General features: G+C 40.3%; 1 protein-coding gene across 1 annotated transcript in view; it reads left to right on the forward strand.

The window, feature by feature from the left end:
* The first annotated feature begins 1,471 nt into the window (after positions 1 to 1,471).
* The window catches only part of LOC149298894 (synaptopodin 2-like protein), a 39,916-nt gene continuing 28,946 nt past the window's right edge, over positions 1,472 to 12,441 (forward strand). The window contains exon 1 of the mRNA XM_089486757.1: positions 1,472 to 1,592. Within this exon, the coding sequence (XP_089342883.1) occupies positions 1,472 to 1,592 (121 nt within the window). The remainder of the gene's footprint in view (positions 1,593 to 12,441) is intronic.

The raw sequence follows: 12,441 nt of genomic DNA on the forward strand, positions 1-12,441 counted from the left end.
TTTCCTAAATTAACGTCGCAATGAAGCTCTTCTCTATGTTATGTTTATTCGTACCGAGTAATTAGCACAGACATGAAAAGAGAAATGTGACTGACCATACACAAAATAAAAACAAGAATTAACAATAATTCTACCATTTACTGTCACACATGTAAGGAAACATACGACAAATTAGTTCAACAAAATACCGCGATCAAATGAATTAAGACACATTGATCCCTAACGCAAGGCACCAGTTGCTACGGATTTCCAAAGTAGACGACGATGATCAATTCCTGACATATTATTGTTTAGAAGCTTGACAGCTTATCAAGCCACTGTAAACATATGTGTACTAAAATACTCACAATTCCATCTTAAACGGGTCAAAAGACCCAGGGCATCTTAAATATTTAAGTACGGAGATCTAGAAATTCTAACTCCTTCAAGAGACAGGTCGCATAAGTTAAAATTACTTGGATATCTTTTAAAAAGTGATTATGGTCACAGTTGCTACCTATATTAAAGATCTGGAATGAGTGACTTTGCTATACTCGTTCTAACATAACATACAGGCAAATACAAATGAAGGGGCAGAGAGCGCCACAAAATATTAAGTCTAATTAAAAAAAAAACGAACAGGACAACCAATCAATAAATTGTATAATTTGATTAAAAATATACCTTTTCCATTCAAATAAAAATATAAGCTGCAGAGCATCAGGCCAAACTAGGTAACTCTATATAAACACAAGCAAAGCACAGGAACAACATTGATTGTAGGCGCCCTATTTTCCTTCAAATCTAGCTATGACATATCCTTTGAACATATATATTTGAACAAATTGTTGGCCCTGTATAAATACAAAATAAAAATACAATTTGAATAGAGGTGCAGTAAGAAGCACCAGGTAAATTATAGGCGCTATATAAGAGATAATAGAAAATGTAAAAATCCAGCTATAAAAGCATTATTATTATTATTATTATTATTATTATGCACTACTCTAACCAGAGCAGCAAACCGAAAGCTGCTGTTAAATGTCTGGCTTCCTTATAATAGATAGGGAGCACTAAGTGGGTTGTCAAAGTTCTAAAGTCAGATCAGAAGAAATGGGGCTCAACATACAAGTGATATGATGACGTCTAGAAGCAAATGGATCTATTACATGTTCTGTATACCCATCAGGGAGATGGCCATTTAACGTAGTAAGCCGTGGGCCATTGCGTTCTAATAGGTGGGCCTGTGGGAAGACATGGCCGGTCTCACACTACTGAAATCCTGCAGGCCTACCTGCTGTATAGTACTATACGATCAATGGGGCAGACGAACACTCTTAATGGCAGCCCAGCCCAAGCAGACGCGGCCCGGTCTCTCGCTCTAGTCACAGGGCCTTGAATATGCACCACTACCTTCCGTTCCGGCTAGGCTTACACTCCCTCACTTCCCCGTCCGCTTTCCGAAAGCGTCTGTCTCTAGTTCCGACCGGAAATGACGACCCAGCTCTCAACCACTGGAGAAGCCCAGCTTCTCAGAGCTTGCCACGTCTACACTCCTCCCAGAAAAGGAAAGCGGCCTCACAGAGCAACGCTGCGGGAGCGCAACATCCGGGGTACTGGGATTTTTTCACCCATGCGCAATAGGCGTTGCACGAGAAAATGTTTCATATTTAGTGTGGGCAGTGGCAAAAAACCTCCTAAATGTCTCTGTTTAGGAGGGGCATTCCCTGTGTGGGATCCAAATCACCCTGTCCTTCTTTCTCCCCCACATGGCCGTATTTACTAGGAGGTTAGATATGTCACCATAGTGTGTATGTGTATATAGAAACAGCAGAGAACCTATTATTACATTAAATATAAGAAAAATGTATATTAGCCCAAGAGAAAAGATCAAGTGTCATAAGCTTTTGGGACTCATGCAATTTAACATATCTTGTTTCTGGGTATCATCTCAAGACTCCATTAATACATTAAAACATACCTGCCAAGTGTCCCTTGCTTAATGGTGTGAGTGTATTCCGGCATCCTACGCCTAAAAGTTATAACAATGTGTATTCAAACAGAGCCCGTGTGTATGAATGATATTGTGTAAATAACGTACACGATAAACTACTTTGGAATAGAACCAGGTCTGTGCAGTCCTCCATAGCAGGGGTTTTCTTATTAAAAAAAAAAAATGAAAATGGTAAAGCTCCAAGGAACTTTTATGTTAATCTGTGAATAAACGTAACTTTTATTAAATATCAGCAATAAAAAGAGGGGAATTTTTAGCATATAAAAAAAATTAGTTGTGCGAAGAAAAAGTGGAGGAGTTGCCCAGAAACATTAATACTGTATCTTGGTGTATGGGACTATGCGACCTCACTGGGTAATCTTCGTTCATAGATTGTAAGCTTGCGAGCCGGGCACTCTCCACCTAATGTGTCGTTTGGTCTTAGTCTGTCAATTCTTGTCTTGTCATACCCCTTGAATATATGCATTGTATTAAGCGCTGCGTAAACAGTTGGCACTATGTAAATAAAAGATAATAATAATGCATAACACAGTAGACTAGTATATTAATGAATGTTTCCCTACCATAAGTGTCTGCAATTAAGTACTACAGAAATGTACAACAGGATCCCTAAACAAATCCCTATCCATCCAAAAATACCAGAAGAGGGCACATAAATGGTGTATGGCAAAACACTCTTTTACCATACCTCCCAAATGTCCCTGTTTAGGGGGACAGTCCCTGTTTAGGACCCAAATTCCTATCCATCTGGACCTGATGCGTGTTTCGCTGAGATATTGGCTTCGTCGGGGGGCCATAGGAACCAACATTCTTTACAAAGGGCCGGTTCGGCTTGGATCAAGCGACTTGCAGATGCGGGAATGCAGCAGGGTCATGTAACGTAGTAAAAAGTAAGGCTGCTTACGGTAAAAGCAGGGATGCTTGCACACTGCGTGCAGGCAGTCAGAAAGGTAAGTAGAGGAGGGAGGATGTGTGTATGTACGTGTATATGTTAGAGTGACTGTGTGTGGAGTGGCTCCATCCTTTTGCAGAAGTGCTTCTAGAGGCCAGAATAATGAAGACAGATTCTCAGAGAAAGAGAGATGCAGAAACACTTTCATGTACCCTATGTTGTACCAGTGTTGTTATTGTGACCAATTGTGGATACAGCTATTTGTTACATGGGTGTTTGTTGTCTCTATTTAGAATTATGTTTCTTCCTGCCAAGATGAATTAGTATATACTTTCAGGGTTACCACCTATAGGAGGGAATTTACCAACCTATCAGGGATGTCTTTATTTGTATTACTCCCTTCCTTGTCCTGAGAAAGTTGGAATCTCACACAGGTAGTCCATGCTCAATAACAAGTCACTGGAGTAGTAGGGAACGCGACTGGTAGCACACCGGCTAGGACACGTCAAGCAAGTATCAGGCAGATGGCAGGAGACTAGAGCTAATCCTCAGATAGATGCTGGCAGATGGTAGTAGTTGTAGATGGACTAACCTGGAGAAAAGGTCAGGAGGCAAGCCGAAGTCAAAGCCAGGAGACAATTTCAAAGCAAGGATGAGTCCGAGGCTGGTACCAAAAGAATAAGCCAGAGTCTTAGGATCAAGGTATGGTGGTTAGGCTGGGAGCACAAAATGGAAATGGGGTACAGGCATAGGTACACGTTCAGGTTCGGGGACAAGGTAGAATGTCAAAGGCCAAGTTGGTGCAGGAGTACCTGAACAAGTGAGCCCCTTGAGAAAGTTGCAAATTGTTTAAACAGAGCAAATACAGCTTCCCAGGTAAGCATGAATGAGCATTGTAGTAGGGCTGCAACAACTAATCGATAATCGATAATGAAAATAGTTGTCAACGATTTTCATTATCGATTAGTTGAATCGATTTTATCAAATATAAGAAGAGGATTTCTTCAGATAGAGGGCGGACTATAACACTAAGATCCAGATCCCCCGTTCGTCAGCTGCCAGAGAGAAGTGTCCTCCGCAGCACTGCAGGCAACCTGGATGCTCCTCTCTGGCAGCCAGTGGACATCTGTGCGTTGTGATAGAGACACATGTTAATTTTAAGTTTTTTATTCTGTTTGTTTTTAACACCCAGTTTGTTCACTAAATGGTTTTAAATAAATGAAAGATTTGCATATTGTTTTTTTTTATCCGATTAATTGATTAATCGAAAAAATAATCGGCCAACTAATCTATGAATATAATCATTAGTTGCAGCCATAATGTGTAGGTATGTGTCTGTGAAAGGGAGTGTGTGTGTTAGCGTGAGTGTGTAAGTATGCGTGTGTGTAAATGTGTGCAAGCTCGTATGTTAGTTACCAGAAGGCAAGGGGCTAATGGTGCTACTTGGCTTTACCTGTCCAACTGGGCTACTTGACTTTACCTGTCCAGCTGCCAGCCCTCCACTGCTCCATAAATAATTTACACTTGAACTAAGGCAAAGTGATTTCATATCCAAGCACTCTGCACAAGAAAACAGGCAATCAAAGAGGAAGTTTGGATAACCGGGTATTTAAGTATTTAAGGCGTTTGTTAACAGCAGAAATGATCAATAGTTCCAAAATACTGATATTTTCAACTCAAAACCAGTTACATTGCAACCCAATGAATATACAATATCTATGTGTAATACAATAACTTTAAAAATCTAACTAATTTGGCATGCCATTTAAAATTCTATATGTATACTAAACTTTTAAAGAATCTTTCAATGTTCACACATATTACATGCTTGCCAACTATCCCGCTTTCTTTGACCATTGTCCAGTGTCCCAACAGTAGAGAGCTGGTGCCTGTTCATGCACAATGCCTGCTCTGCACATTTCTCCAATACATGATATGACTTATTCACTAAACAATGATTTTGCAGGTGATCCACAACTCCACAATGCATTATGAAGGGCCATCAGTATAAATATACAAATGGTCAGATGAATTTCAATAAGCCTTATTGATTTAACTTTATAATGCATAGTCATACCTGGGAACACTGTAGGTGCATAGCTATCTCCATTTCATGCAGATCTACCCCACTTACATGACCATCTATCCCAGAGGCGTATCTACTGAAAATAGCGCCTATGGCAAGCACTGAAATTGCGCCCCTGTCCAAATAAAAACCCATTTACTAGCCCCTGCTGCCTATATATATATATATATTAGTCCCTGCTGCCGATAGCGGGTATAGATCAACACGCAAACCCAGATCAATTGAAATTCACTTGTGATCTCAGCACTGAAGGTATATATCAAATAAACAGAATCAGACATACAAGTCCTGTATTTGCAGGTATACAATAATAATATATGAAACATAGCATCGCAGGTATAGATCAACTGAATAAGACATATTAACCCTGTATTTGCAGGTACACATAAATAATGTATGGAAACATAGCATAGCAGATATGGATCTACAGCATAACACAAAAACCCAGCTTTGCAGGTAAAGATCAATTGGAATTCACATAAAAACACGGCATTAAAGGTATATTTAAAACCCCCTAAATTACAGGCATAGATCACAGGTTGCACACCTTAAAGCCAGCCCTGGCGTCCACACTGCCCACATAGAACCAGGCCAGCACCCAGATTACACACATAAAATTTGCCATCTTTGTCCCCAAATAGCCCACCACAAGTCAACTTTGTCCCCAAACAGTCCGGCCAGTGCCATCTTTGTCCCATATACACCCTGCCTGTGCCATCTCGGTCCCCAAGGCTCAAACCTCCTGCTAGTGCCATCTTTGCCCTTCCACAATTATACATCTATGATACACACAAACACTTTTACAGTCACTCACTAATTCACACTTTAATTCAGAGAACTCATCCACACATTAACTCATGCTCTCCCTCATTCAGACAATAGATTCACATATTAACTCATGCTCGCCCTCATTCAGACAACTCATCCACACATTAACTCATGCTCTCTCTCATTCACTCAATGCATCCACACATTAATGCACACTCTTTACTTATATCTACCCCCCTCCCTCATCACTTTTTAACCCACCCCCTCCCTTCCTTCCCACTTTTTAACCCCCTCCCTCCCTTACCACTTTTTAACCCCCTCCCTCCCTTCCTCACCACTTTTTAACCCACTCCCTCCCTCACCACTTTTTAACCCCCTCCCTCCCTTACCACTTTTTAACCCCCTCCCTCCCTCCCTTACCACTTTTTAACCCCCTCCCTCCCTCCCTCACCACTTTTTAACCCCCTCCCTCCCTCACCACTTTTTTAACCCCCTCCAACCGCTCGGCGCCCCTCTATCTCCTCCGCATCAGTGTTTAAAAGCCGCTCGCTGGTGCCGGCATTTCATGCAGAGCGCCGCAATATGCCGGCATATTGCGGCGCTCTGCATGAAATGCCGGCACCGGGATGGGGGTAGAGGGCTTGTGGAGGAGAATGAGGGGCGCCGAGCGGTTGCTAGACGCCCCTCTCTCTCCTCCGCATCAAAAAAAAAAAAAAAATGCCGGCTAGCGGCATTTAAAAGCCGCTCACCGGCGCCCCCCTTGAGATGGCGCCCATGGCACGTGCCATGGCTGCCATACCCTATATACGCCTCTGATCTATCCCTACCACATGAAGTGGGGGCACCCCAGGTAACATACTAAGGGACATTCCCAGGTAATTGCATAGACCTATTAGGTAGCTGAAATGTTAAACTCTTCTACAAACTCTCGTGAATAAACCCCAAAGTCACCAGAGGATACATTCCTGTAATATGATGTCATCGGGGCCAGACTGAGGATTAAAGTTAGCCCTAGCACATTAAGGCTATAGGTCGATAAATGATGTACAGTGCCACATGCAAATCTCTTTAGTGTGTGCGGGCACATGTAAAGACAGGATCTGTCTAGCTAGCAGCAATGTACATACATGAAAGACATTTCCCTGTTATGGTCCTGGATGTCAAATCACAACTCTGTTCAACAGATCAACAACAGGTGTGTAATGGAAAATATCATCTAAGTGAGGCTGTGGTGTGGATTTGTGTGGTGCTATCAGAAACTCCCTGCTGATGACAATTGAGTCAGTTACTATTGCAATACTCATTTTTATGCATTACGCCCCTTGAAAGGAAGCGTAAGACACTGCGCACTGTCAAATAAACATAAAAGAAGGTGATATTCAGTAACTCATTGTCATATCTGACTGAGGTCCACGTGTGATATCAACCTATGTGCTTCAGCTGGGTATTCACAACATTTCGATATAACTGCTAAACTATGAGAAAGTGTTACATAATAATTACAGAATTTATAGTCCCTCTCCAAACAGAAGGACTTGGAGGGGAGGGGGCTTTTTTTCTGAAAGCCATGGCTAATTCCCCAGAAAAATAGATAGCAGCAAAGTCATTACTAATTGAAATACTTAGGTATGCCAAATCAAGTGACTTCCTTGACTTCCTTCATTTGTTACGTAGGAGTAAAATATAGCAGTGCCACCACAATGCAAATTAGCTTTTTGATACCAACGGTACACCCGTTGGTTCTGCGATGCTTCCTGCCAGGTTCGAAAGGGTTAACCGATTCGAGTGCTAGCTGATGCTAGTGGAACGGGGCTCACGAGCTGGTACTGTGACTCTAGCTTCACAGCACCGCAGCTCGCCGAGGCGTAGCTGAGTACAGTGCCGTAGTTGTCCTGACAAGGACAACTAGTGATCCAGCGAAAACTAATGTTCCAGGGAAGTAACAGACTTTATTGGGAAACACACAGGCTTATATACAGGTTAGGTGATAAAAAGGTCATAAATCAGGACACATCTTTCCGCCCTGCCCAGACAGTCTGCCGCCACGCTTAGGTCACCGAGCCCCGCAATGTCCTTATACTTTGGTCGTCGTTCTCGGGGGGATCCTGAAGGAGCGGCGGTGGCAGTAGTAGTTTGAAGTTTCCCCCGGGACGGACTGCGGGACAGCCGGCGTGGGTCCGATAGCTGCGCCGGCGGACCGCCGCTTCTCTAGCACCTGTAGCGACCCGGTTTCCAGCCTCTGCGGGGGGGGGGTTTGCCTGCGCTACGAGAGCCGAAGTTTGTGGCCAGGTGATACACGGATGAGGTAGGATGGGAAGGGAAATGGAGCATAGATAATACAGCATACATATACAGAAGGTGATACATTATTCAACAGTACTTGATCAGACACTGCATTATTGAACCCCGGATGGTCATAATAGCTGTTATAGACAGCACTTATTAACCCTGGGCCGTCACAAAAACATACAGATCCTACCCCAAAATACCCATAGTCCAGACACTTTGCACCATGTGACTTGGTGGATTGTTGTTATTGTTTGCGAAAGTTGTCAGTGTTTTATGCACAAGAAAACCCCAAAAAGCTCAGAAGAACAGACAAAGACAAACTTGTAAACAGCGTGTAACTTGCCAACAGTATAAAGTGGTCACTGAGGACCTAATCAGAACAGTGGTACGATAATAAGTCTACAAGTGACCTCTCACTTCGATGGCTATTTCAGGATACATATCTTGTAGGAAAACTGTTGGCAGTAAATGTGTCATGAGATGAGACCAAAACTAAGAACAACAAACCAGAAGGCATTTCTGGCCACTGATGCATCCTCTTTAGAGTTACAACATCAGTTTTGGGAATCTATAATACAATTGTTTTTATCTTGAATAGAATTTATAATCAATAAATAACATTTAAAATAAAGAAAATGTGAATTTTATAAGCTTAAAACTTTGTAAAGGGAAAGTACTACTTTTGGACAGCTGATGTGCGATCAGGAGCAGCATGTAGGGCTAATGTGATGCATGTGGTTGGGTTGAATTTCTCAGTTGCTGCTGGTGGATTCTCCTTCACCCCTTCATCCATGTACCTTGGTTGGAGATTGGTAGATTCAGTCGTTTTTCCAGCTAAGGCTCTAAATATGCAATTATAGGTTTTAATACTCCTCTTGCTGCACAGCTTAGGTGGAAAGCGGAATGGATTGGTTACACTATTCACTCAGGTTGAAATACAGCAATGAGGTCTATCAAACAGTAGATTTAAGTTGGTAAATAATGTAAGTATGAGTTGGACATAATTCACAAATTCACCAATGCCAACTTGCATTTCCACTTGCAAAAGATCAACTTGGTGTGAGATGAAAAAAGCAAGCATCTGATGGATTCATGCGAATGAGTGGTGGAACAATTTTTCATAGTCCACCTCATGCATGCATCTGCCATTAACAGAAGGAAGAAACACAATAAAAAGGAAGTGTAATTTAAAATCAAAGCTAATGTCCCCAGGACCCCTACTAACCGAAGAAGGACCTAAGGATTGCCCCCTTCCCTCAACATGTGTGTGGTATGGTGGAGGTACTAAAATAAACCTGGGAGAGGGTTTAGGCCTTAATTTAAGATAAAAGTTATGTCAATGGGGCCCATTGCTGCAGGGGGTTTATACCAAAAGCTACTTTACAATTGTCTGCAATCAGGTGAGAAACAGTTAATTGTTTCTTAGTTTTTTTGTGCATGGCTTTTTCAATTGAATTTTCTGGCTCCTTTACTAGGACATGTGTGTGTATTTATGTGTGTATGTATGTTAGAGCGAATGTGTACGTGTAAATGTGTATCGGTTAGCGTGATCTGTAATAAATAAATACAACCTCAGATGAACAACAACACATGCCATATTATACTGTGTCATGATTTATTTAACACAAATAAAGCCAAAATAGAGAAGGCATGTGAGAGAAAGTACACATTTAGTACTGATAAAGTCATATAGAAAACAATTTATTCAAGTTATTGCTGATAAAGGTGGTTCTACAAGTTCCCACACGTCTTCTCCATTTTGGCTTGATTTTTGTTGAATAAATCATGGCACTGTGTAATATGAAATGTGTTGTTGTTCATCCGAGGTTGTATTTACCTAATTTATGGACATGCTAAGGAACAGATCATTGTTATTATGTCCTAATATGTAAAACCATATAATTCAAAAAGGGTGTACTTTCTTTTTCACACGACTGTATGTGTAAATGTGTGTGTCTGTATGTTAACATTAGTGTGTATGTGTAGGTGTGTTAGAGGGAGTGTCTGTTAACAAGAGTGTGTGTTCTTGAGTGTGTGACTGTAATAATGAGTTTGTGTTAGCATTTGTTAGTGTAAGTATCTGTGTGTTAGCACGTGTGGATGTGTGTTAGCGTTAGTGTGTTTTAGCGTGAGTGTGTAAGTTTGTATACATATAAATCTATGTAAATATGTGTGCCATTGCATATGTTTTTTCAGGGGACTGATGGGGCCACTTGGCTTTACTTGACACCCCCCCCCAGAAGGTGCCATCCTCCCTATTATTAGGAATCTGACAGAGTGGGAATATGAGACAAGGAAGATGTAATGGTGAGATGAAATCACGAGGGAGATGTAATGGTGGGGGTTAAACCAAGACAAGAGAGAGGAGTACTATAGAGACATAAAGGGGGGCATTAATTAAAAAAGGGAGGAGTAAAGAAATATATAATACAGTGTATCATATAAGGGGGAGCATTTGTTGCCAATCTTGATGCATTCTGAAAATCATAATAGCATTTTTCTTCAAGAGATCGCTTTATCTAACAATTTTAGCTGCATAAATATTCAAAGCATATAATTGCCAGTAGTCTGATGTTGCAAAGTATGAGTTAAATGCTCTTGAAAAATGGGTCATATAGCAAGATAGTAAGATATAACAAAGCCAATGTGTTTAGCTTTCACTCAAAACTGCAAAAATAAGTGCCTAAAATTAACCAATTTCTAATATCCACATGTTTATTTTGTTCTGTGTATTTAAAATATTCAGACCTTCACTTCTGCAATACCTTCTGAAAAAGTTAGATCATTCCCCCTTTGGATCATCATGACACTAAAGTGGAACCAACTTCAAGAGCTGGATCGTCTCACAAATGATGCACACCCTTAGGACTTTGCTTCAGGACTTGGCATAATAACAAAACAGTCGATCGACTGAGAATAGCAATTTATGTACAGACAATCTTTAGTGATTACTTTATTAGATTTAAATTTAAATCACACAAAGTCAAGTAAATCTAAGTACAGTGCATCATATTATCTTATTAATATGACCAACTAAATCATTCCAGTCTATGAAGCTATTAAAGTTGTAATTGATACTGAGTTAGATCTCAACTAAAAAGAACATTTGTTAACTAAAATAATGCGTTATTTGGCAAAAAGTACCTAGTTCGGCAGATTACCCTGAACCAAATCATTGCTTGTTTTTTTTAAACAGTTTGACACTATATTAAATAAGTCACAGCGTTTGCATAGTCATTATTAAGTTTAACACAAATAAGTTGCCTTGGAAGAAAAACAATACTGTATATTACTTCTGTGCTGAATTTAACACCTTTGTAAGTAAATCCGGCATTAGAAACATCATTTTTATTACTGTTAAATGCCCAGACCCTTCCAAAAATAATTCTTACATTAGAATTAATGTAACGCTAGAAGCGTTTAATTGTCATGTGACACAAAAGAAGGCACCGATTGGTTGTTGCCATAATAACTAGCCAGAAAAATACATTAATGTATTGTTCATGTATGATTAAGAAGGTGAAAAGGATAATACAACATATATATTGAGGTTTATTTAGTTGGTATAATTAATGATTTATATAAGTGGAAAAGCACCTTTAGTCAAATGTTGCTGCTTTTTTCCCCCCAGAAGCCCAAGCACCACCCAGCCGTCTTGAGTGCTGGGGAGCTTTGCTCATCGTGAAATACTCCTTAGATGTGCTTTGGTTATTCACCTTCAAATCATTGTCACGTTCATGATGGCAAGGTTAAATTCTAAACTCAGTCTCTAGTGTCATTGGTGTCAACAAAGAATAGACCAGAAGTCTATTTCAAAGGAGGAGAAATGTTAGAACCAGTTTAGACATAAGGAATGTAGGGAAGTTTAACAAAGCAGGTAAATGGAACAGTCTCCCGGCAGAAGTGGTAGAGACCAACCCACTAAGGGAGTTTAAACATGCATGGGATAGGCATAAAGTTATCCTGAATCTTAGGCAAGATCAAAGACCGATTAAGACTTGAGTTTTACATCAGCAAAAATTGGCAGACTAGATAGGTTGAATGCTTTAGCTGTAAATTTAACAGGTGTAAAATACCCGAGGTTTTATGTTATAAAAGTAAACCTTTTCTTTATTCCAAAGCTATAGAAGGAAAAAAAAAAAAAACGTATGGGAGTTGAAAGATGATGAAGAGCAGCAGAAAATATTTCCCAGTAAAGTGACTGGAGACTTAGAACTATAAACTCTTTGATATCAAGTATTAATCACAAAATATACATTTGCGACAGCAGTATAGCAGAGTATGTGTATGCAATATAAAAAATACATAAAAGTAGGTATTAGTAGTGAGATCAGATCATTTCAGTTGGGAATCTGTCTTTATTCAATAACCCTTTAATCTATTCATGCAATTTATGTTAGTGTTGTAGAAATG

Source organism: Sceloporus occidentalis, unplaced genomic scaffold (genome assembly GCF_023333645.1).
Source record: "Sceloporus occidentalis isolate IW3139 unplaced genomic scaffold, rSceOcc1.0.p SCAF_30, whole genome shotgun sequence".
Taxonomy (NCBI): Eukaryota; Metazoa; Chordata; class Lepidosauria; order Squamata; family Phrynosomatidae; genus Sceloporus; species Sceloporus occidentalis.